The sequence below is a fragment of the Numenius arquata genome, chromosome 2 (genome assembly GCF_964106895.1).
Source record: "Numenius arquata chromosome 2, bNumArq3.hap1.1, whole genome shotgun sequence".
Lineage (NCBI taxonomy): Eukaryota > Metazoa > Chordata > Aves > Charadriiformes > Scolopacidae > Numenius > Numenius arquata.
Genome location: NC_133577.1, coordinates 131604823 through 131630286, shown reverse-complemented (window position 1 = coordinate 131630286; position 25464 = coordinate 131604823). Strand labels below are relative to the sequence as shown.

The 25464-nt window shown below is 50.9% G+C and overlaps 1 protein-coding gene across 1 annotated transcript in view; it reads left to right on the top strand.

Moving 5' to 3' along the window:
• AHCYL2 (adenosylhomocysteinase like 2) overlaps positions 1–24240 on the top strand; it is a 114581-nt gene extending 90341 nt beyond the window's left edge. The window contains exons 6-17 of the mRNA XM_074169150.1: positions 362–456; positions 6905–7011; positions 8811–8927; positions 13335–13398; positions 14567–14655; positions 16266–16336; positions 16656–16750; positions 18085–18183; positions 18615–18683; positions 18769–18847; positions 19645–19765; positions 21300–24240. Coding sequence (XP_074025251.1) covers positions 362–456; positions 6905–7011; positions 8811–8927; positions 13335–13398; positions 14567–14655; positions 16266–16336; positions 16656–16750; positions 18085–18183; positions 18615–18683; positions 18769–18847; positions 19645–19765; positions 21300–21306 — 1013 coding nt within the window. The 3' untranslated portion in view covers positions 21307–24240. The remainder of the gene's footprint in view (positions 1–361; positions 457–6904; positions 7012–8810; positions 8928–13334; positions 13399–14566; positions 14656–16265; positions 16337–16655; positions 16751–18084; positions 18184–18614; positions 18684–18768; positions 18848–19644; positions 19766–21299) is intronic.
• Positions 24241–25464: the final 1224 nt, after the last annotated feature.

Below are 25464 nucleotides of genomic sequence, written 5' to 3'. Positions count from 1 at the left end.
TGAGTCAGAATACATTCAAGTGAATTGGTGGCTGACGTGCCTAGCAGGAAGGCAGGACATCTAACCCGCAGCAAAACCTGGATTTTGCGAATAAACGTTATCGGTGAGAGCGTGTTGCCCTCTGGGCTGGTGGCTAGAGCTTTCTCTTGGGGGAAAGGAGGAAATTGGGGAGGATAAAGCTGACTCCTGTCACTGCGTGTCTTCAATGTGTATCTCTGAAGCTTCTTCTAGAAGGTAGACGTTGAAAAATCAGTGGGGTCGGGAGCCTGGTTGGTCACACGTGGACGTAGGGAGAGCCGATCCCCAGGGGGGTTCGCTAAGGCTGTGTTTTAGCACCCGTCTCCCTCTCTGTTGCGCGCAGGGTTCCCTGTCTTCGCCTGGAAGGGAGAATCCGAAGACGACTTCTGGTGGTGCATCGATCGCTGCGTCAACGTGGAAGGATGGCAGCCCAACATGGTGAGACGGGGCCGGCTCTCGGAGCCCGGGTAGCTCTCCTCTAGAGAGGAGGAGGAGGAGGAGGAGGGTTTGGTGCTGCTCTGTGTTTTCCTCCTGAATTTAGACCTGACTTAGCAGCGAAGTCTTGGTTCTAACACAGCAATTACCTTCAAAGGGCTTTACAATTAACTACGCAATGCGGGAAATGAACTTATCTCAGTCTCACGGGTGTAAAGTCGGGGAGAAGGTGGGTCAAATGACTTCTGCGTGCGTATCGTCCCTACCAAGCGAGGTTTTCTTTAACTGTTTCTCTAAATAAACGTGGCTGCGTTAGTGCAAAGTTTATCAGGTGCTTCCAAAAGTAGTTTCTTACAGTTTAAACCAAACTCATTTAATCTCGCCGGTAAAAAAGGACCCAAAATCAGTATGTTCTGAAAAGGGCTTGCATCCGTTTCACCGCATTCGATTAAATTCACAGCTTTGGTTGACGTGATGTTTCTTACCGAGGCAAGGCATCTGTTTCAGAATGAAAAAATTAAGATTTTTAGGTGATGTCCTTACTGCACGAACTCAAAAACCTCGGGTAAACCCAACTCCGCACGTGGCTGGTTTATTCTGCCCTTGTTCCTAGGGAAAACGGAGAACCCTGAATGAGGGGAGCGGAATAATTTGCAGCTGTCAAACGTGCTGTTTTCATCCTGCTTCCCGACAGGTTTTGAGCCCCGGAGCTTATGATCTAAATTAGATGAAAAGTAGTGAAAGGTGGAAGCTGGGTGTGTATCTGTATTGTTTGTTTGCCAATATCGGCTTGTTTGAGGTAGGTTTTTTGTCCCTTCCAGCCCACGCCTCGCTGTCACCTTTAAAAAGGAATTGTGAATGTCAAAAAATCCGCCCCCGAGCTACGAGTCTTGAGTCTAGACACGATAGCTGCTTTCTTCTTCTTTTTTGAGGAATAGTTTCCCATCAAAAATGCCGGTAATTGAAGAAGCCGACGTACTGGAACCTGAATATTGTGCTTTCCTAGGAATCTCATCACACCTCTTGATTCTGCGACCTGTCTCTGTCCATCAGGGTACTTTCAGACCTACTTCTGGAGCACAGAAATTATTGTTGGGGGGCACCAAATGCCTCGGATCTAAGCGGTTCCCGAAGATTTGCACGCTGGATTTTGGAGGTCCATGTGTTAAGAGATAAGAAATGGGACGCTGGAGACATTGGGTGAAGAACGGGTGTGGAAAGGATCTTCATAGAATCATAGAATGGTTTGGGTTGGAAGGGACCCTAAAGATCATCCAGTTCCAACCGGTTCCAACCCTCTGGACACCTCCCACCAGAGCAGGTCGCTCCAAGCCCCCTCCAACCTGGCCTTGAACCCCTCCAGGGATGGGGCAGCCACAGCTTCTCTGGGCAACCTGGGCCAGGGTCTCCCCACCCTCACAGCAAAGAAGTTCGTCCTCATATCTAACCTAAATCTCCCCTCTTGGAGTTTAAAACCATTTCCCCTCGTCCTATCAAAGTAGTTCAGCAGCCGACTTAACATCAGGGCTTGAAATACACCCCAGGTCCTGTTCAGCATTGCTTCGGTGGCCCCCACCAGTCCCATGTCCAGGTAGCCATCGCAAGGTGTGATGGAGTTGACCTTGTACATCCCCTGCAAATAAATAGGGATGCCTTTCAGCCCAAAAATCTGAACATTCAATGTTTGGGCTTCCGCGTGGCGCTGCTCCACGGGAACAGTGAGCCACAAATCCTGAGAGTCTCCAAAAAAAAGACACATTGGGTTTTCCGATGGGAACAGCAGCCCTTTAGAGGAGCACTCTGTCTGGACAGGAATGGCTCAGAGGGGCTTTTTTTCTGAAAAATATGGAATCTGCAGTGCTGAGTTTGGTTTCCTTTGCAGCATAAGGTGATCTAGGACCATTCTACCACTGGGGTGTTTTAGTGCCACCTCGGTCCATGCCTTCCTGCCATCTCCTCATGTTTTCAGCAGTCATTTTCTGCAGTGTGTTGTTTTCAATCCCGTTGTTGAGCTGATCCGAGCCTAATTTTAATCCGCTTGTTCTTGGCGAGATCAGCCCCACGGTATCAGCTTTTTGCCCCAGCAGGGTTGGAAACAGGGACAGGGTGAGGCGTTTGGTGGCAGCGGGATCTCAGGTGGGTTTGAGGAGGTTGTAAAATGGCACCCTGAGACACCAGTTTCTTTTGTGGAAGAGCTGGAGGTTATCTGCTGGAGAAAACATGAAATGGGAGGACGGAGGGAGGGAGAAGTCGCAGCCCTTGAAATTGGTTATTTGGAGAGAAGGAGGAACTTCTTTCCTGTGAGGATGGCAGAGCCCTGGAAGAGGCTGCCCAGAGAGGTGGTGGAGTCTCCTTCTCTGGAGACATTCAAACCCCAGCTGGACATGTTCCTGTGGGACCTGCTCTGGGTGGACCTGCTTTGGCCGGGGGGTTGGACTAGATGTTCTCCAGAGGTCCCTTCCAACCCCATATCATTCTGTGATTCTGTGTGATTCTGTGAAAAGCGCTAAAACACCTACCAATGGGAAACGGAGACTCCAAATCAGTCAAAAATCACAAAAATTCAGATTGAGAACTGCTGTGGAAGAGCGGGACTAGATAGATATCTCCAGTGCTTGGGTCAGAGGATGGTCCTATCTCCAAAGAGATGGTCCCAACTCCCTGCAGGCAGGGGGTGATAGGAAGAAGTTTTTTACAGGGCACTACCACTCCGGCACCCTCTGCTCCGAGGTGGAGGTGCCAAAATCAAGAGGGAGGTTGATGAACCGTGGCTGGGAACGTGGTTCTGCAGCTGGTGCCTCTCGGTGGGCATCAGGCAGCGGCATCGAGAGGCAGAGCAAGGTTCCCACCTACCAGGGCTGGGTTTCTCTACGCAAAATTCTTTGCACATCAAATAAAGGCGGGTTTTTGTTTGTTGGTTTTTTTTTTTTTTTTTTTCCGGAAAAAAAACTCTGCCTGGGAAGAATTTGAACGAAGGCAGACGAACTGTGTAAAGCTGGGAAAAATGCAGGAATATGGGGCTTTGCCGTTGGCTGTTCATGGCTGCCACAACCAAGGTGACCTTCCATCAAAAACTAGTTCCTCCACTGAATTGGTTTGGGGTTTTTTTTTTTCATCTCCTGCCCTCCCAGGAAAGAGGAAACCGCCAACCCCCGGAATTCTCTCTCAGAAAGAGGATTATGTGCCCTATTAAATGGGGATTAATGAAATGAAGACGTCCTGGGAGCCGGGCTGCTGAATTCCTACCTCGGCTGCCCCAGGAGAGCTTCTCAGCCCACTTAACCCTTAATTACCTGCCTCCGCTTCCCAGCCTGTGAACGGGAGGTGGATCTGGGGCTTCCCTGGAGACTCAGGGGTCGGGTCTGCGTGGAAGACTCTGGCAGGACACCACGTGTTTCCCAGACATTCGTGGAGGAGCAGCTGCTGCCCACAGCATTCGCCTTCAGTGGAAAATCCTGCAATTTAGAGAGAAAAAGGTTGTGATAGTGCGTAGCGTTTCCAAGCCTACTCTACGGATGTCAGAGTGGTGGCTCCGTGCAGCCACCACGTCGTGTCGTGACAAAGCTCAGGAACATCGTCTTTGTGCCCACAGTGGGGCTTCTGCCGCAGGAGTGCGGTGGGAGCGTTGGGTTTTTCTGGGTGGCTGCAGATGGTGGTGGGAGAGCACCAGAGGGTCCTTGCCAAGCTCCACCACCGGCCAACGAGCAAAGGTGCTTCTGCCCAAGTTTGACATTTGTGTTGTAGGACATCTGCCCACCACACCAGGAGGTTAATAAGGGCTGGCTGGGCGGTCAGAAGTCTTACACGTTGCTGTAGGGAACATGAGAAGAGGAAGAAGAGGAGGAGGATGCAGTCAGAACTCTTGAATGTTGGTGTAGGGAACATGCAAAGAGGAGGAGGAGGAGGAGGAGGAAGGGGATGAGAAAGGGGATGAGGAGGATGCAGTCAGAAATCTTTGACACTGACATTGGTATAGGGGATATGCAAAGAGGAGGAGGAGGATGATAAGGATGATGATGGTGATGGTGCAGTCAGAAGTCTTTGACATTGGTGATGGGGAACATGCAAAGATGATGATGATGATGATGCAGTCAGAAGGCTTTGACGCTTTGACGTTGGTGTAGGGAATATGCAAAGAGGAGGAGGAGGATGATGCAGTCAGAAGTCTGATGTTGGTGACATGCAAAGAGAAGGAGGAGGATGATGATGATGGTGATAGGGAACATGCAAAGAGGAGGAGGATGGTGATGCAGTCAGAAGTCTTTGGTGTTGGTGTAGGGGACATGCAAAGACAAGGATGATGGTCATGATAGGAAACATTCAAAGAGGAGGATGATGATGCAGTCGGAAGTCTTATGATGTTGGTGTAGGGAACATGCAAACAGGATGATGATGATGATGATGATGATAAATGATAACACTAATATGGGGCAGCACGCTCTCAGCCAGCACAGGTCCTTGGCACTTCACCTGCCGCTCGGTGAAATCTGCTCCCTGTTTTCTCTTGAGTCTGAGTCTAATGGGGGTTGCCACTTCCCCCCTTGCTTGGGTGCTGCTTAGGCCACCTGATGCCACCAGGCTGGCAGGAGGACTCGGGGAAAAGGCACATGTTTGGGTTTTTTCTTTTCTTGGATCTTTTCTTCTGTCCCAGACACCTCTTTGTGGTGCCCCAGTGGATCCCTCTTTGGAGCATTCGGAGCTCAGCACCCTCCTTGGGCTTGGCCGTGTGTTGAGACGTAGCAGGAGATGACATGAATTTCATGTCTGTCCTTTCCATGGCTTTTTCAAAAGCCACCTTTACTTGCTCATCTTTAATGTTTTTATTAAAGCAGTAAGTCTCTGGCTTTCTCCACCGCCCTGAAATGGGTCATTTAGGAGGAAATGGGTGGCTCGGGAGACTCGTGATCCCATCAAGAAGAGATTTTGTACTTCTGAGTTTGAGGTTCAAAGCCAGATGAAATGGGCAGAGACTCACAGTTTTTGTCTAAAAGAGGTGGTTTATGATGCAGTTGCATTAAAATTGGCATTAGTGGCTCTGCACCCTCCTCCTTCTCCGTCCTCCTCCATCCTCTTCCTCTTTCTCCATCTTCCTCTTCTTCCATCCTCCTTCTCCTCCTTCATTCTCCTCCATCCTCTTTCTTCTCCATCCTCCTCCTTCCCCATCCTCCTCCTTCTCCATCTTTCTCCTCCATCCTCCTTCTCCTCCATCCTCCTCCTTCTCCGTGTTTCTCCTCCTCCATCCTCCTCCTTCTCCGTGTTTCTTCTCCTCCATCCTCTTCCTTCTCCATCCTCCTCCTTCCCCATCCTCCTCCTTCTCCATGTTTCTCCTCCTCCATCCTCCTCCTTCTCCATGTTTCTCCTCCTCCATCCTCCTCCATGTTTCTCCTCCTCCATCCTCCTCCTTCTCTGTCCTCCTCACCCATCCTCCTCCTTCTCCATCCTCCTACTGCTCTTTCTTCATCCTTCCCCACCCTCCTCCTCCCCCACCCTCCTCCTTCTCCACCCTCCTCCTTCTTCATCCTCCTCCTCCTTCTCCATCCTTCTCCTCCTCCATCCTCCTCCTTCTCCGTGTTTCTCCTCCTCCATCATCCTTCTCCTCCATCCTCCTCCTTCTCCATTCTCCTCCTTCTCCACCCTCCTCCTTCTCCACCCTCCTCCTTCTCCGTGTTTCTCCTCCTCCATCATCCTTCTCCTCCATCCTCCTCCTTCTCCATTCTCCTCCTTCTCCACCCTCCTCCTTCTCCACCCTCCTCCTTCTCCATCATCCTCCTCCTCTGTGTTTCTCTTTCTCCATCCTCCTTCTCCATCTTTCACCTCTTCCATCCTCCTCCTTCTCCATCCTCCTCCTTCTCCATCCTCCTCATTCTCCATTCTACTCCTTCTCCATCCTCCTCCTCCTCTGTGTTTCTCCTTCTCCATCCTCCTTCTCCATCTTTCACGTCTTCCATCCTCCTCCTTCTCCATCCTCCTTCTCCATCCTCCTCCTTCTCCATCCTCCTCATTCTCCATTCTACTCCTTCTCCATCCTCCTAATCCTTCTCCATTCTCCTTCTCCTTCTTCATCCTCCTCCTCCTTCTCCATCCTCCTCCCTCCTCCATCAGCAGTCGCATTAGAAAAGCTGATGACTGTGCATGGCTCAAAGGCTTTTCCATCTGTGCTTCTGGGAGATGGGGAGAGAGGACCTTCCACAACAATTTTCCGTGTTTCCCTTGGTCTCATTATGAACATTTGTCGTGACCTATTGCCCTTCCAGTACAACATCAGTGAAGCACCACTCCTGCCTGGAATAGTCAGGCAGAATAGTCTCACCTAAGCTGTCAAGATGTGGTGTTTGAGATGCCAAAACACAGGGTTGATTAGGAATGATTTGAGCGTGTGATTTATCCCTTGGACCTTTTTGGGCCCTTCAGGATCTTCAGAGCAGTGACTTTGTGGTTATTTTTATTACAGATCTTGGATGACGGGGGAGATCTGACTCACTGGATTTACAAGAAATATCCCAACATGTTTAAGAAGATCAAGGGGATCGTAGAGGAGAGCGTGACTGGTGTCCACAGGTAACAGGGCAGGCTAGACTGTGGGCACAGTGGAGGTGTTGGATCTTCTTGTGTGGAGGTGTTGGACCTTCTCCCTCAGGGCAGAGGTACCAAAAGATCCCCAGGCTGTAAGACGGCACAGACTCATTGAATGTTGAACCACCTACTACGTGGTCTGTGGTTTCCCTTCAGCTTGGGCTTGGCTTTGTCATAAGAGCTGTTTTAAGTCTCTCGTGCAGTCAAAGCAACTTGGAACTACTGCCGTGAATTTCAGACGAGGGGTAGAAGCTCCTACTGACCATTGCTCCGCTGGGAAAAGTGCATGAGGTCTTGTTTTGCCACCTGTGAAAACGGGGGCAATGGTTTTCTCACCTCGTTTTGCAGATGAAAAAAGGAAGGGGTGAGGGTGTTGCACAACAAGGGGTGGGCTTTGGAGGAAGCCAAAAGCGTAGTCTTGAACTAGATCTACGGGAAGAAGTGAGATGTGGGAAGAGGAAATGAGTCTTCAGTTGGGGTGGGAGCCCAGAAAGGGAGAACCACAAAGATGCAGCCGTATAAGCGAGTGACATCGCTCTGCGGCAGCAGAACTGGGATGGGAGAAGTGGCTCCCAGGGTTAGGAGAGGTGTCAGAGATGCTTTTCCAGGGACGTTAATCACGTCACAGGTGACAGAAAATAGGGGACAAGCAGCAGACTCTGCTTTTTTTCTTTATTTTTTGCAGGGAGAAAGGCTTGGCTGCAGCTCTGGGAGCTGGCTGAGAGTTTGGCCAGAGGTGCAGGCAGCCCTCCAAACAGGGAAACGAAATATTTGAAACAAGGAAGCGACCGATTCAGGTTTGCAGCCAGTGGGGTCAAGAAAAGGACCTGATAATATTTTTAGCGTCAGGAATCATTCCAAACACGGGCAAAAGAGACGTGCAAGAGCAAAGCGATGTTCAAAACTGTTCCCTGCGGTCTCGTGCCAGGAGGGAGGTTGTTTTCTGAGATTGGTGGTGTCTCTTACCTCCAGGGGACAGGCAACGTGGGGACTGAGGCTCCCCAGATGACAAAGCGAGCGTGAGGAGGAATCTGGAGGTGGTCTGCAGAGACTTGACTGAGGGAGCAAGTTCTCCTTGCCCAAGGTCTGGAGCAGGGAGATGATTTTCAGATTCTTTTCATCTCCATAGCGTAGAGTTTAGAATGATTTTTAGTGTTTTTGCTGCTGCCAGGCGTTGAGTCTGCTCTCAGATGTAGGAGGTCATGTTGATGTCTTCCCCACCCTGGTTGCTACTTCTGCTTCTTCTGTTTCTTCTACTACATCTCAGCGATTACACTCCTACTGCTGTTCGAGTGGGTGTTTCGCTGCAGGTGTTGATGGCAGCAGCTTCACATTTCTGTGAGTGTGACTCTTCCGTGGCCATTCCTATTTCTCTTGAGCTGTAAGAGCTTGAGGGAATTACAGGAGCTCTCAACGTTATCTGAAGCAGGGTTTGGGGGCTTTGCCCTTTTGAAGACATCAGAGGGTGGTTGCAATATCAACATTTATGAGGGCACATGGAGTCTGGAGCACCTTCTGATCTCCTATTTGACATTTTTATGAAATGCCTCTTGCCATCCTGGTAGTTCTCCAGTAGAGGAGGAGGAAAAGGGATACAAGCATCTGTGGAAGGAAGAGTGCTATTTCTCCTCCTGGAATGAGGAGCTCCTATTAAGAGGTCATCTTTGACCCTCCAGATGTCTACTGCTCACTCCAGAGAAACAAGGACCTCGAGACCACGCAACAGTAGAGTGTAGGGAAATATTTTTCCATTGATCATCTGTTTCTTCCTGTATTCCTAACAGGCTGTACCAGTTGTCCAAAGCGGGGAAGCTCTGCGTCCCAGCCATGAACGTCAACGACTCGGTCACAAAGCAGAAGTTTGACAACTTGTACTGCTGCAGAGAGTCCATCCTGGATGGGTAGGTACCCGCCCACGCAAACGGGGCTGTGGCTCTTGCTTGGGTTGTGTTGGACCCAACGGGGAACTGGATCCGTGTATCCATCCTGCCTGCCCATTGAGATAGTTTCTGACGTGTCAGAGGAGAACAAAGACCCTTTATTAACCCTGGTCCATCCTGTTTGTATCACAGGCAGGAATCTTCAAGGCATTTTGAGGCAGCGGCTACATCTCTACAGGCCAGAAGGTCCTAAGACTTATTTGTACAATGGTGTGCAAAGCTCTACAAGTCTATGCACACCAGAAAACAAACGTTTAATTTTGTGTTTGTAGGAGAATGATCTTGCAGCAAAGACTTTAGCACCTCTAGAAGCCGGCATTCAATGTTTTTAACCCGGCTACGTGCGTGAATGGGGCACTTCACTCAAATTCTACCTCTGCTTCTCCTCTTGGGGAAAACATATCTTCTTCTGTGAAGACACATCAGATATTTTATTAACCATAGTGATATCAGGCACTTCTCAGCGCCCTTCAAGGGACCAGCACCAGGCTTTTCTCAGTGGTGCTCAGTGACAGGACAAGAGGAAATGGGCACAAGCCTGAACATAAGAAATTCCATCTAAACATGAGAAGGAACTTCTTTCCTGTGAGGGTGTCAGAGCCCTGGAAGAGGCTGCCCAGAGAGGTGGCGGAGTCTTCTTCGCTGGAGACATTCAAACCCTGCCTGGACACGTTCCTGTGGGACCTGCTCTGGGTGACCCTGCTCTGGCAGGGGGTTGGACTAGATGATCTCCAGAGTTCCCTTCCAACCCCAGATCATTCTGTGATTCAACGAGCCTTTGTGCTCTCAGGGTGATGTTGCCCTTCCATGTGTGTAGGTGACTTGCGTTGTGAGCATGACCACCTTGTCCTCTTGTGTGAGGACCTCACAAGTCCTCACATACGTCTACAATTCTCCTTCCCGTCCCTCTTACCTCCGTGGCATCAGGATAAAACCCATCTGTGTCTGTTGCCTGTGTGTGAGTCAACCAGCTGCTTCATCACAACGTTTTTTTGCCTTTCTGGGTTGGTTTTTTTTTTCAGTTTTTCTGGTTTCTAGTTTTTTCTAGGTTTTTTTTTTAATCCTCTCCTGTGAATATACAATAAACTGAAAGAAAGAAAACAGAAGAGGTTGTGGTAGACCAGGACTTCATCCCGTAACAGTTGCGTGTTCAAAGTGCAGACTTGAGTGTAATATGTGTCCCTCAAGTGTCCTTCAGCTGAGCGTTAATAAATAGGTGCAGAAGGTGGAAATGATGGGGTTTTATCCAATTTCCACCCTCCTGCTCCTGCAGGATTTACAGCCACGTGCCGTACGAGCAAGGAGGAGAGTGTTTGCTTCCCCCTTTGCTCCTTCCCCCCCCGCCCAGAATCCCAGCAGGCAAACCGTGGGACTGGGACCAGCTCTGCAGCATCCTGATGGTGCTGTACTTTTTAGGATCGGACGGGAATCCGTCACCGATGGATACGTGGGCACCGGGAACATGATGTGTCTTCTGAGACTGTTGGTCTTGAGATGCAGCGCAAAATACTTGAAGTTGTGATCTAGAGAGGGCGTAAATCTCATAAATCTCAGTGATCTTTTCTTTTTTCTCTCTCCTCCTCTTTTTTTTTTTCTTTATCCTGATGGAACTGGGTGTCCGTGTCCCCACCACCACCTCCACCACCAAATTTTTTGTCAAAGCCAAGGGAGATTAGGACAAGTTTTATTCTTACAGCAGATGGGTGGACTGTGACATGTTGCATCTGGTAGTGATCCCGGTAGACAAGTAAGCACGGAAGCAAGGACGAATTTGACTTTCCGGACTGGCGTTCGTGCTGATGACTCCCAGAGAAAAGATTGCCTGCTCTGTGCCAGGTAGCTGTGGTGCGGAGGAGGAACCCTCCGTGGAGGAGACAGCCTGCTTCGAGAGAAAAGGCTTTTTGCACGTTGATAACTTGGTATGGCTTAAAGTTTAAACAAGCCTCAAGATCCACAGTTCGCTGTTCGTTGCGGATGTAGAAATGTCTCCTGCTGTTTAATCAAAGTCCATCCGGGCAGAGCTGTTGGTGTTCAGCTCTGCCACCGCTGCCTGCAGCCTGGGAGCCCCAGAGGTTCTCCCAGACCCAAAGCTGGCTTCCCTGTTGGTCATGGAGTCGGCTCTAACATCTTTTTCCCAAATCTTTGTAGGATTTGTAGTGAAGCGCCTCATTCGTCACCTCAGCTTTGAAGTGATCTTCCTGGTCATCTTGAGCAGGAGAAGTGAAGATGATTCATGTCTGTAAATCATAGAATCATGGAATGGTTTGGGTTGGAAGGGACCTTAAAGATTATTCAGTTCCAACCACCCTGCCCTGGGCAGGGACACCTCCCACCACCAGGTTGCTCAAAGTCCTGTCCAACCTGGCCTTGAAGCCCTCCAGGGATGGGGCAGCCACAGCTTCTGTGGACAACCACCTGTATGTCCAAATACAGGGGCATGAAGATGATCTTTAAAATGTGGACAAGTGCCATGTGAGTGAGGGAACCACTGAATGTGTTTCCCTGGGTGATCTGCTACACCCAGTTTCTTCCCCACGTTTCCATCACAAATTTTTCTAAAAGACTAAATTTTGAGCTTCTTGTCAAGTCAAGCGGTGATAATATCTGGCTCTTCCCTGCTAAGATGCTTTATTACATGAGCCAGAACCTGACACTGCAGATGACTGGTGGTTTCTTGCCCATCCTGCCCCTCAAAACTGGGAAAGGTCAATCAAAATCATTGGCTGGTCTCCAAAATACGTACGATCTGTGAAGATGTGATGTAGAGCAGCGTTCTCCAACATGCAGCTTGTCACCAGCTGAGCTTTGCTAGAAGCAACAATGGGAAAAATGAGGGTGGTGAGACCCTGGCCCAGGTTGCCCAGAGAGGTGGGAGATGCCCCATCCCTGGAAACGTTCCATGTTGGACGGGGCTCTGAGCAACATGCTCTAGTTGAAGATGTCCCTGCCTGTGGCAGGGGTGTTGGACTAGATGGCCTTGAAAGGTCCCTTCCAAGCCAAACCATTCCATGATTCGATGAAAACATCTTGCTGAAGTCGTTCTAATTAAGTAGAATTCCTTTTCCTTCTTCATTATGGCCACGTCTCTGCTCTGTGGTCGTAGAGTTCAAGATGGACAAGGCAGCTTCTGTCACGGGGGGTTGGCTGCCCCGCTAAGAGTTGCCCCCAAATTTTAAGTGTCCAAGGACACAGCTATTAGCTCCACGTGTAGCAGATGCTGTCAGTGGCTGAGAAACGTTCTCATCTTTAAAATCTCCTTTATCTCGTTGTCTTCGGTTGTGACGGGTGATGGACCTCATGGGGAGCTACGTTGGGATTTGGAGTTAAGCCTGACCCAGGCGTCTGAAACTGGGCCAAGGGAGATCTGAGCAGGGCTGCAATTAAATCTGCTGTGCTTTTTATCTAAATTCTTTGGGAATTGTCAAGGAATTTCACCTTCCCGGCACTGCTAACCTATTTACTCCGGCGCTAAAAATAGCCTGCAATGTAGGACACTCTTAGGGAGAAACCAGAAGGAAACAGAGTGGAAGGGAGAGCTTTGTTTGTGGAAAGCGCTGGGATTCTGGCAGGGAATTAAAACACACTTTTTGGCTCCTTCTGTGGTTGTTTCTGTGGGGTATTTTGACATTAAAAAAAAAAAAACAAAACCTAAGAGAAAAAGAATATTTTTGGAAAAGATTTTAAGTATTTCTGGAGTAACAAAGCACAGAATCACAGAATCACAGAATCACCTAGGTTGGAAGGGACCTTTTAAGATCATCTAGTCCAACCGATTAAACAAACAAAAAAAAAACAAAACAAAACAAAACAAAAAAAAAAAACACAAAAAAAAAAAACCAAAAACAACAACAAAAAAAACCCACCAACCACCAAACCCAACCAAAAAACCAAACAAAAAAACACACACAAAACACCACCCAACACTAATCCATATCCCTGAGCACCATGTCAACTCCTCTCTTGAATACCTCCAGGGATGGTGCCTCAACCACTTTCCTGGGCAGCCCATTCCAATGTCTGACAACCCTTTCAGTAAAGAAATAAGCAAAGGGATCCAACGAAAAGAAAGAAAAACAACAAAAAAAGGGATCCAAACCCCAAATCCTTCCTCTTTGTTGCATTTCACTGGTAGCACCCACCCTTACCAAAGGAAAAAGTCATTTTTTTAGGTGTCTTCGGGTCCTCTCTGCACCCAGAATTTCTGTGTGTCCTCGGGGACACAGGACACAACCGTGGTGTTGGGGAGGAGCAGAGCGAGGAGGACCGGTCCTCCTTCACAGCATCGTCAGGGGAATAGAGCTTATTGTCTTTAATTGTGGTTTTGGTTTGTTTTTTTGTTTGTTTGTTTTTTTTTTCCTTTTTCCTTAGCCTGAAAAGGACAACAGACATGATGTTTGGAGGAAAGCAAGTAGTGGTTTGTGGCTACGGGGAGGTAAGGGCTTCAGATTTTTACCGGCGGGCACATATGCGTAAAATCAGCGCATCCTTGGCATGGCTTTATCCCAACGGGATTTTCCTGGCCTCGGGGCTTTGCTCTGCATCTGCAGGTGTCCTCAAACCCGACGGCTTGGCCAAAAAAACGAAGATTTCCTTGATTTCCAGTTTATTTCTATTATTTCTATTTATTTCTATTATTATTAGCATTCAACGGATACCAAACCTGAATCTTAAAAATACACGAGTATTAAGTATTCCGGCTATATCCGAACATTGAAATATCCAGATATTAATACAGAATATATTATATTTATATTATCTATTGTATTTAATATAATACTGAAGCATTCGGAGGCTGGGCTCTGCAGATGCAGCCGCGGCGTTGCATGCCGAAGCCAGGTCAGGAAAGAGAAGTTCACCTTGACTTCCCCCCTGCGCTTCCACCCCCAAACGGAGGAATCCTTCCTCTCTCGAGGCAGAACTGGGATATTCTCCCTTCGGCACTTCTTGCTGGGACCAGTGAACACCAGTTATGGTGGGCTGTGCTGTGGGTGCTGTACTGGGACAGACTCTTTTTTCTTTTTTTTTCTTTTTTTTTTTTTTTTGCTCCAAAGAGCTGAAATGGGACAATTTTCTCTTGTGTAATTGCATTTTTTGGGAACCTTTGGTCATTTAACCGTTCCCCTGAATTCCCCTGCGAGCTGCACCGTAGGTTAAAGCTCGTTAACCCTCGGAGAGTAAACCATTAAGCTTCCTAAATAGAGTAAAGGTTACAAGAGACTCTTAAACTTTCCCTGGGATAAGTGGAGTCGTCCAACCTGGCCTTGACAAGTGTTCTCGTGGTGCTTTCTAGACGCCAGGATGTTTGGGTGGGGAAGAAGAACTCCCCGGGACCGAAACCAGCAGCGCTTTTCTATTTTTTAGTGCCTGTCTTAGCTAAGCTGGCCCTGACTCAGGTCCTGGATTACTCCAAATCCAGGTATTTCGTGCAGCCAAAAATTGAATATATGGAACCAAGAGTTACTTGGAAGGGCCCTGGGGGCTGCAGAAGAGGTGCCCCGGGGTTGTACGTCCCCCGGGAGCTTCCCGTGGCCGAATGGCTGCTCGGCGTCTCCCGAGCTCTCGGCGTCTCACTCCTCCTCTGTCCTCTTCTCCCTCCCCAGGTTGGAAAGGGCTGCTGTGCTGCCTTGAAGGCCATGGGCTCCATAGTGTACGTGACAGAGATCGATCCGATCTGTGCCCTCCAGGCCTGGTAAGCGGTCCCACCGAGCCCGGCTTCTTTGTTAGGCTGTTTTGGTTTTTTTTTTTTTTAACCCCAGGAAAATCACGGCCAGAGGCTGCTGAGCAGCGGTTCCCCCCCCCCCAGAGGGGATGGTGGTGAGGGGTTGGTGGCTTCTCTGTGCCCTTGGAGGGACCCACGGCTCTCTCCTACAGCCAGGAAAGGGTTCCTGCACTAGAGCATCACCCAATTTATCTGGCTCCCAGGTGCCAGCTCGCGTAGTCATAACCAGAGTGGCCAAGAGTTTAAAACGATACGGCTTGAAAGAGTTTTATGATATGGCTTGAAAGAGTTTAACGATATGTCTTGAAAGTTAAATGATATTGAAAGGCTGTTGGGAGTGAACTGCGACCTCTGGAGAGCAACCTCGGGCTTTACTGTGCCGCGCACGCCCCTCACCCAAGGAGTATTTTGGTGTTTTTGTGATCACCTGCCCCTCACAAACCTCTCCTCGCTCGCCCCGGTGCCCTGACGCAGGGCCGAAAGCTCACGGCTCCCCCCCCGGCACGGGCACGTTGCAATTATACCCCACCTCGTTTCCTCCAGGTGAAGGTTGTTTTGGTGCCGAGATGCTCCTTCTGCATCCCAAGGGACGGGGCTGGGAAAGCAGAGTCCCCCAGAAACGATCCGGAGCCTTAAACCCGCAGCCTCTTCCTCACAGCGAGCTTTCAAAAAGGGCTGTTGCGGTGAGAAAACTAATGAGCCCTGCTTAATTAGCGGCGCTGATCCACTCTGGGTTTGCTTTGCAACCTTCACAGGCGGCGCATCCAGCCGGCACATCCTTTTAATTGTGAATTGGGTCGTTTGCAGCAACACCCGACTCCTCGCGAGGAGATTGCAGTAGGGGGGAAAAAAAATAAATAAATGAGGAAATGGGACATACGGCAGAAAAAGAAAAAAAAAAAAAAGACTTTTTTTTTTTTTTTTTTTTATAGTAACTACGATTTTGCAGCTTTGCGAGAGTCACGGAAATAAGTTCTCGGCAGGACCGTCAACAAAGCCTAAAAAAAAATAAAAAGCCTGCCCCAAAAGCCTGCCCTTGTTGTCTGAGCACACCTTGTTGGGAGAAGTCAGGGAACTTGCCGAGCGCTCGGCGCTTCCAAAGATGGCGTGGGTGCCTAAATATGGATCGGGGAGTTAACGACAGACACCTGTGGGCTGGGGCTGTTTCGAGTTTGGTTATTTTTTTTAAGATGATCTAAATCCATACCAGAGAGGATTCTGCAGCAGGAGGGCGTATCTGCCTCTTCTGGATGTATTTTTGCAGGAGTAGCAGCTTCAAAAAAGCCGTCTCGATGGAAAATGGAGATTTGCAGATGCGGAGGCCTTGACAGAAAATGTGAAACCTCCCCCCCGCCACCAATTTCTTTTCAGTTCTCTCCCAACAGTCCCAAATCCTCCAGGTTGACTCTCCTAACGGCTTGGGGTACCTGGCCCTTAGTGTGGTGCCGTGCTTTTTTCCAGTCTCCGGCGTTAGAAAGATAAAACGAGTATCTGAGAATCACTTGATGGGGCTTTTTTCCCTATTTTTGGCATATTTCTGCTGTTTCTCAGACTATTCTCCCCCTTTCTTCTCCTCTCAGCATGGATGGATTCCGGCTCGTGAAACTCAATGAAGTCATCAGACAAGTTGACATTGTCATCACCTGCACGGGTACGTGGTCCCCGACGGGAGGTCAGGGGTGCACACCCCTTCCTCGGGTCTCTCTTTTTCCGAAGGAAAGGGCAAAAAAGATGGGGAAAGTGAACATGGTGAGAGCCTGGCCCAGGTTGCCCAGAGAAGCTGTGGCTGCCCCATCCCTGGAGGGGTTCAAGGCCAGGTTGGAGGGGGCTTGGAGCAACCTGCTCTGGTGGGAGGTGTCCCTGTCCAGGGTGGGGGGTTGGACTAGATGGCCTTTAAAGGTCCCTTCCAACCCAAACCATGCTGTGACTCCATGATTCTGTGGTTTATTATGGATATTTCTGTCTGGCAGGCAACAAGAACGTGGTGACCAGGGAACACCTGGACCGCATGAAGAACAGCTGCATCGTCTGCAACATGGGGCACTCCAACACTGAGATCGACGTGGTGAGCACGGGGACCTGCGTCGAGCGTGGGGACAGCACGGGGTGGGTGACGGTGCTTTCTGGACCCTTCTGCAGCCGTGTCTGACCTGAGCTGCTTTAGCCAGCACCCGGGGGGGGGAGATAAAATAATCCATCGTTCCCTGTGTCTCAGTAGACACCATCAGACATGTCGTTGTCATTCCTGCGATCCCAAAGGATGACAGTGATCCAGACAAACTCCTTCAGCTTCCGACATACTGTCTGGTATCCACCAGCCTCAGTCCTTCTCCTTCCAGAGTAGTGTCTGGTATCCATCAACCTCAATCCTTCTCCTTGAAAGGAGAGGGCTGGAGCCCCTCTGCTGGGAGGACAGGCTGAGAGCTGGGGGGGGGGTTCAGCCTGGAGAAGAGAAGGCTCCGGGGAGACCTTGGAGCCCCTTCCAGTCCCTAAAGGGGCTCCAGGAAAGCTGGGGAGGGACTCTTGATGACGGAGGGGAGCCCTAGGAGGAGGGGGAAGGGTTTTAAATGGAAATAGGGGAGGTTTAGATGAGATGTGGGGAAGAACTTCTTTGCTGTGAGGGTGGTGAGAGCCTGGCCCAGGTTGCCCAGAGAAGCTGTGGCTGCTCCATCCCTGGAGGGGTTCAAGGCCAGGCTGGACGGGGCTTGGAGCAACCTGATCCAGTTGAAGATGTCCCTTCCCATGGCAGGGAGTTGGACTAAATGGACTTTGAAGGTCCCTTCCAACCCAAACCATTCTACGATTGTATGATTCCTTCCAGCATAGTATCTGGTATCCACCAGCCTCGGTCCTTCCCCTGGAGGGTCAGTGAATTGCCCCCTCCAGCCCAGTCCCTTTGCTTTCGTGTTATTAGACCGTGAAGACCCAGCCAAAAGTTCAGCTTCGACGCATCACAGCACACTCAGCCCCACGGCGCTTTTCCCAGCGCCACCGAAATCTGCTCCTCTGTCCTTAGAGATGGGTAGAAAAACAGGAGGGTCTTGTCTGAAGGTCGGTGGAGAATCACTTGGCCAAAGCCATGGGTTTAAAGCCATTTTCTGTGCTGGAAAGAAGTGACGGCAGCCACGCAGAGTTCAGTTGGTGACCGTGAGTCCTCTTCAGCCAGAAGAGCTTAAACAATAGTTGTCGCTGGAGCTTTGATGTATTGTAATCATAAAAATAGTTCCAGGTTATGATTCATAAAGGTTTCATTGGTCTGGGACCGCGACCGGACCCAAAGGAAGTTATAAAAGCCCAGGACAATGTCAGCGAGTTGCTTCCTTTTGTCCTTCCCATTATGGAGCTTCTGGCTTTTGATCTTTTTGCCAGGGCTTTAACTGGTTTTCCACTGTGTTTCAGGCAAGCCTGCGTACACCCGAGCTGACCTGGGAGAGGGTGAGGTCCCAGGTGGACCATGTCATCTGGCCAGACGGGAAGAGAATAGTCCTTCTGGCGGAGGTGAGTTGCAGGCGAAGGAACGGGAATTGCAGCCTCTCCTCTGCTCGCGGAGGAAGAAGAGGGCTTGGATGAGCGGTGGGAGCCAAAACGTGTCCAGAAATCGCCTCCTTGGGCCTCAACAGCTCAACGGTCCCTCTGGTTGAAAGGCTTGGTGTAACCCTGTTTTGGCCCGTGGGTTACTGGAACGCAGAAAAGCTCCCGTGTTTTTCTTTCTCTCACTCCAGGGTATCTTCCACGGGGTATTTTGTCAGATTTTTTCCCTTCTAAATAGTTTTACTGAGTTACAAGGGCAACCAGTATCTTGGGATTCAACACAAATGGTGTTTCATCCCAGAAGAGAGGCGTTTCACCGGTGGTTCTTGTACCCTCTGTAGGGTTGTAGACCCGTTTTGGTGCCGTGTTGAGGTAACAACCCGGTTTTTGCTTCCCAGGGCCGCCTGCTGAACCTGAGCTGCTCCACCGTCCCCACCTTCGTCCTGTCCATCACCGCCACCACGCAGGCGAGTAGGGTTTGGGCTGAGCCGAAAGCAGCGTCTCGCTCCGTAGCGGGCAGCAGTTTCTTACTTAAGTGTCTTCTCCACCCAGGCTTTGGCTTTGATAGAGCTGTACAACGCTCCCGAAGGCCGCTACAAGCAGGACGTGTACTTGCTGCCCAAGAAAATGGGTAAAGATGGACTTAATGGAGTCTTTTTTTGAGGTTGGACAGATGGGAGGTTTTGCTCGGCTGGGCTGGGGACGGCAGGGGACAGCAGGGGACAGCAGGGCACCACAGCCTCCTGGGGTTCTCTCGTTTGTCTCTCTGCCAAGCTTGGGGTCTCCCGGCAAGTTCTTCCCGCCGGGTTTGGGTTCTTTGCTGAATTGGACGCGTTGTTTCCCTGTCACAGCTGGGGAAAACAAGGCTGACGGGCTTGGCCGACCGCAGGAGTCCATCTGCGCTGATGCAGGGGATTTTCACGCGGGGCTTCTGCCAGCAGAGCTGCCGTCGTTGGCTGCGAAGACACGTAGTGCCTGACCTATAGCTCTGCCAGCAGAACCCCTTCCTGAGGGGACAAGCTACGCTGACCACGCTTTTGCTGCAGAACCGGTCTTTTCTTTGGCGTTAATTGTATTTTTTGAGACCAGGTGCAGGTTGTTCCTAGCTTGGGTGTTAGATGTCACCTACTAGAAACGTCCGTGATGCTCCTGCATCTGTGGAGCAACCAAGCTTCCCCAAGAGTGTGGTGTAACGCAGGAGTCCTGCTAGAAGGCTATTTCAGAGAAAGGTTTTCTCCTCTAACTCAAAATAGATGAGAGCCTCGGTTTTTCCCCAATTCAGGGCGAAAAGCAGTCCTGCAATTTAGCAGCAAAGGCGTGAGGAGCGATGATGCCTTTCCCAGCTGGGGCTTTAGGGACCTGGTGCAGAGCGGGAGGGGACTCGTTGCCTTTCCTTTGCCGTACTAACGAGGCTTGAAATGGTTTCAGATGAGTACGTGGCGAGCCTTCACCTCCCAACGTTCGATGCCCACCTGACAGAACTAACGGATGAACAAGCAAAATACTTGGGACTGAATAAGAACGGACCTTTCAAACCAAACTACTACAGGTGCTGCTCCTCAAACCTCTCTCTTTCTTCTGCCACGAGTGTTGGGGAGGGGGGGAAAGAGGGGATGGGGTTTTGATCCCATCAGTCCCCTGAGAAGATCTCACAGGCTTTCTGATAGTTCCCATCGCTACGTAGAAGGTCTGGGGAAGCCGGGGACAGCGCGGCTGGGGATGTGACGCCAAAGGGCTTGGCAGGACACGAACCCCCTTTGTATCTGGCAGCAGCTGTCACCCAGACAAGTGGCAAATGGCAGAGCGGTGCCACCCGGCCAGCTCCGATGACAGCTTTATTTTTAAAGTTTGATGAAGGACGAGATGGCGCAGAGCAGCGCTTGCCCCTCGCGCCGGGGGGCTGCTCAGCGCAACGGCTCTCCCAAAAATAATAATAATTTTTAACATGAGCCCCTGGATCTCTTCACTTTCCAGGCTTTTTGTGTTTGTAGCCAACACTGAAACGCAGTTTTTTGCCGTGAAAATGAAATGGCTTTGCACACACACAGAGATCGGCTTGTGAGGGGTTGAACCCTGATCCTTTTCTTGCAGGAAAAGGCATTTTCTTGGCAAATCTTCAGCACTCGCGCAAGAGCAACTCCACACCAAAATGCTCCAGTTTTGGGGTTTAGTGGGTTTTTCCAGATCCTGAGCTTTTTTTTTCCCTTCAAAATTATGGTGCTGCCACGTGGCCGTTCCCTCCCGTGGAGGAATTTCCTCCGGTTCCATTTTCTTTGCCCAGTTTCGGTGTCTGGCCGTTGTCCCGACCCCGCGGGGAGCGTAGTTTGTCCCACGCACGGAGGAGTCGGGATAAGCAGAGGGTCACAGCAAATTCCCTGCATTGAGGAAGAGCCACGGCCACTCCACCGCGGGGTGGAGATGTACTCGGGCAGCTTCGGCTTGGTGTCCTGCGGGAATTTAAGCCTCCTCGTACAAAAGGCAAAGAGTCTTTTCTAAAATTCCCTGTTTTGACGTGTAAGAGCACAGGACGGGAGGGGAGAGGAGATCTGCAGGTGCACGTAGCCTCTTTTCCTGGATGTAACGGGCCGTTAGACTTCCTCCCCGTGCAGCTCAGCAGCTTGCTTGGCTACAGCGAGCACCTCTCTCTCCTTACAGCGGGCTCTGTTTGTGATATGAATTATCTGCCCTTAGTTCCAGCCTAACAGAAGCCTCCCTGATAAATTCAGCCGCTTTGAGCCAGGCTTTGGCATTTGAGGCATTTGCTCTTGCACCTTCGGTGCATCCTCCCCGGTTTCTGAGCTGATTTTGCCGCAAACCGTTGGGAAAGGGTCCCGGAGTCGCATCGGGCACCATTGGATCTTCCCCTTCCCGCGCTGGAAGCGAAAGGCAGCGTCGGAGCAGTGAGGGCAGGCAGCTAAATATAATGTGGTATTTGTGGGGGAGGAGACGAGGACCGAGTCCCTCGCTAAATCATTTCTTTTCTTGGTGTCCACCCCTCCCAAAATGCACCGTGTTGAGGCTGGAGGACCTTCGTGTCTTCCCCAGGAGCTCATCAAAACCTCGTTTTCTCTTCTTCTCCCCAGATATTAAGTTCCTGCCGCTGTATCCCGGAAAATCGCGAGGAACAAGAACCCAAGTCTTTTCTCAACTACTGTACAGGATGAAAACAGCGCAAGCTTCCTAAGTTAGAGCCGGGCTTGCTCACATCGTAGACAGTGTGTTTAGGTTATTTATTTATTAAATTAGAATACTGTACATGCGGCCTCTGCCACTGGTGTTCGTGCTGCCGCGGGACTGGGAGACGGTGGATTTCTTTCCGTTTGTTTCAATTTTTCTCTTTGGGTTGTTCTTTTTTCGGGGCTGGGAGGATGGGGGGAGGCGAGGAAGAAGCTGGCGGAATGGAATGGCTGCGATGGACTCGGAACAGTCCCTTATCAACCCTTCATCCGACGCGCACGAGGGGGTCCCGCCTGGAGGTCGCACGTTGCTTTTGGTTTCCTTTGCATCCCAGCGCTTCTTCCAGCGGAGCAGGATCCCAGCGGCCGTGGGAGCCGGCTGGGTTTGCATTTCTCATGCCGTTTGACAACGCAGCTGAAAACCTCGTTTGCTTCCTGGCGCTGCCGACCAGCCGGGCGCCGCCTCGGCAGCAAAGCGGTAAATCTGGCCGGCCATCGCTGGAGAAACCTCTCGGAATCCTGCCGAACTGCCCGAGGGACGGTTCTGCCAGCGAGTCGGTGAACTTCGCCTTAGCACTGCTGCGGAAGCTGTAACGAAGGGTCCGGTCGTTAGTGTCAGCCCAGGGATAGCCCCTGGTAAGAGCCGGGAGGGCAGAGCGGTGCCCGCTCGGAGGCAGACAATGGTGGAGGTTGGTGTAGGACCCACCGCCGCTCCCTTCATCGCAGCTCCGCAGTATTTTCCTGCTGCTCACGTTACGAGTGCCAACCTCCTACGGTTCAACCAAAGTCGTTTTCCTGGTGGGGCTCCGGGCCAGCCTTTCCTGCCCGCGCCGGTGGAAGAGCCTCGTGGCCTCGCCGACAACTGCTGCTCACGTGTCCGGGAGCTCTACCAAACCCCAACGGAGCTCATCGGCCATCCCGGCTGGGAGGACCTTTGTCCACGCGAGGTCTTTCTCCAGCTGAATTTCAGTCCTCATTGGAAATCTTCGGAGTTTTATTTTCTAGTAATATTTGTATGATAAAATCTGGAAATCCCCTTTGAGTGTATGAGACCCACGCCGGAATAATCCCCACCCCGATTGTGTGCGCGGGGAAGAGTTTAGAATCGCTAAAACCCTTCAGTCGCCTCAAATCTTGATGCGTCAGAGCCGATGGAGAGCCAGTCTGCCACGGTTACTCGTTTTAGCCCAGGATGTCCCACCTGAACGCTGCGGACAGCACGACACACTTAACTGAGGTGACTTTCCAAGTCTCCGTGTCTCATTGGAATCACTTTTATGGTCCACGTGGAGAACATGGTCCTTCTAAAATAAAATTGCCCGACCCCGTGAGCACAAAAGCCTTTATCCTGTGGTTGCTGCTTTGGTGCCCGAGTCCCTCATCAGCTACAGATTCTTGTTTTGTCCTCGCGGGCTTCTTTGCCATCATGAAAAAACTCTTTTGTGGCAGCTCGTTCACGCACAAGAAAGGAAAAACTGGAATTATGGTCTGGGCAGCCAAGTCCTTCTCACGGCTCTTGATGCCGAGGTGTGAAGTCAGCTTGACCCACAAGCTGCTCATCTTGGGAGCAAACATTCCCGTAGGTTTGCTTATTCCAAGTTTCTCTTTGAAATTTCTCAAAGCCTAGAAGTAGGATCTTGAGAAGGAGACCTTGAGGAGACCTTAGGGCTTTGAGAAGGCTTTCAGGAGACCTTAGGACTGAGAAGATTTTGACGAGACCTTGGGCTTTGAGAAGGCTTTCAGGAGACCTTAGGACTGAGAAGATTTTGACGAGACCTTAGGCTTTGAGAAGGCCTTCAGGAGACCTTAGGGCTTTGAGAAGACTTTGACGAGACCTTAGGGCTTTGAGGAGACTTTGAGGAAACCTTAGAGCTCTGAGAAGGCTTCATCATGGGCTGATCACAAACCACAAACTTGAAATAATCTCTACTCATTCATGAATTTTATCCAGATGCTGAGATTTTTGGGAAGAGTCCTCTGAGCTATTTGGAACGTCACGTTCGGGTCTTTCCCCGTGCTGGAGTCCCTTGGTCTGCATCAGCCAGCGAACCCCAGAGTTCCCGTTGTTCTCTGCAGATGCGCAGGGTGAAATCCTGCTCTCGGTCGAGGTGACACGCGGTTGCGGGGGGGTCTACGTTTGAGCGAAGCAGCTTTTGGAAAACGGGTGTCCCAACCGCAGCCGCTTCTGCCCCCCGGGAAAACCCCTCTCCATCCGTGTGACCCTTCGGTGCAGCCCTCGCAGCCGCTCGCCGCCCCCGTATCCATCGCCCGCGCAGCGTCCGGCGGTGCTGTCCCCATCCCGGAATTCCTTCCTGCCCGTTTCTAATCCCGATTTTATCTTCCAGGTTAGATAGGAGAAAAAGAAATAATTAATAATAAACTCCCCACCGGCTTTCCCCACCTCGATTTTGAAAGCTCTTCTCCGTTGTCTTTTCTGCTTCTTCTGTAAGCTTTTTTGCTCGCTTGGCTTTTTTCCTAATCAATCTGGAATCATATTCTGTGATCATCTCTAAATTAAACGTGTAATGGGTTGTTTTGGTTTGGTTTTTGGTTTTTCGGTTTGGTTTTTTGTTTTTTGTTTTTTTTTTAATGTAACACATTTTTAAAGAATTAGGAAAAAGGAGATTTTAGGTAAACACCAGCAAAATTGTATAAGGAAATTAATTCTGTTCTGAACTTTAGAAATAATAAAGACGAAACCTGTCATCAGCCTGCAGTGAGGAGATGAAAAGTTTGCAAACGTAACATTTTCGAAAGGATGTTTTAAATATTAATGTCTGAGTGATTGTATTAGATCAGCAATAAAGACTCTGTAATCTCAAAACACAAATAAAACATTGGAAAACTCAGCTTCTCTGGAGCGTTTGTTTTTTTTTTTGGGGGGGGGTCCGGCAGGAGCAGATGGGGAATTTTTGGGGATACAACGAGGGCTGGGGATGGGGATGTTGTCCCCAATCCCAGCTGGGAAATTGCTCCGATGGCCGCGTGTCCTTGGGGCCGGGGGGGCTGTTTGGGCTCCGGGCGGGTGTTTTGGCTCTTGTCCTTGGGGAAATCGGGCTGAGCGGTGCCGGAAAAAATCCCGTTATCTCTCCCGTTCCCGATTTGTCACCTCCCGGCCGTGGAACTGCCAGCGTTTGGGGGGGTGGGGGGGTGGCAAGGGAAATGCCCACCCCCAGGCTTTGCTTTTTCATGGCTGGGGAATGATGTGGGACACGAGCGGCACCAAGATGGGGCGTCCAGCACCTTCCTCCGTGGTTCCCCCTAAAAAAAAGAACCATCCCCCACCCCAATATTGGGTGGAGAGGAGCGGTGTCTCCCCCCTCCCCTGGTTTCCAGCCCCCCCAGGAGCTGCTTTTAACCAAATTTGTGGTGCCAGGGGTTTGAACAATCCGACTCAGGGGGTGATGCTGGGGGAGGGGGGAGGACTTGGCGATGGGGACCCTTGACCCCCACACCTGCAATGGGGCAGCTGCAGCCCCCCCAGGTGTCAGCAGGACCCAGCACCCCCGTGGCAACCCCCCTGCACCTCCACTGGACCCACGGACACCTCCAACTGCCCCCAGCAGCTCCCCCCACGGCTCCCCCATCCCATCACCCCTAGGGACACCCCAGCATCCCCAGGGGCACCCCAGTTGCCAGCAGCCCGTGGGACACCCCATAGCCCCCCTCTAGTGGTACCCCAGTTTCCAACAGCCCTACGGACACCCCATACCCCCCTCCCCCAGCACCCCCAGGAGCACCTCATCACCCCCAGGGCACCCCATACCCCGCCCCAGCATCCCCAGGGACACCCCTGTTGCCACCAGCCCTAGGGGCACCCCATAACCCCCCCCCCGTCACCCCCTCCCGGGACACCCCAGTTGCCAGCAGCCCCAGGGACACCCCATACTCCCCCCACCCCAGCATCGCCAGGGGCACCTCATCACCTCCGGGCACCCCCATGCCCTCCCCAGCACCCCCTGCTCCCAGCACCCCCTTCCCGAGGGCACCCCACACCCCGGCACCCCTCAAAGCCCCCCCGACACCCCCTGGGTCACCCCAAACCCCCCCGCCCCTGCCCCCATCCTGGGCA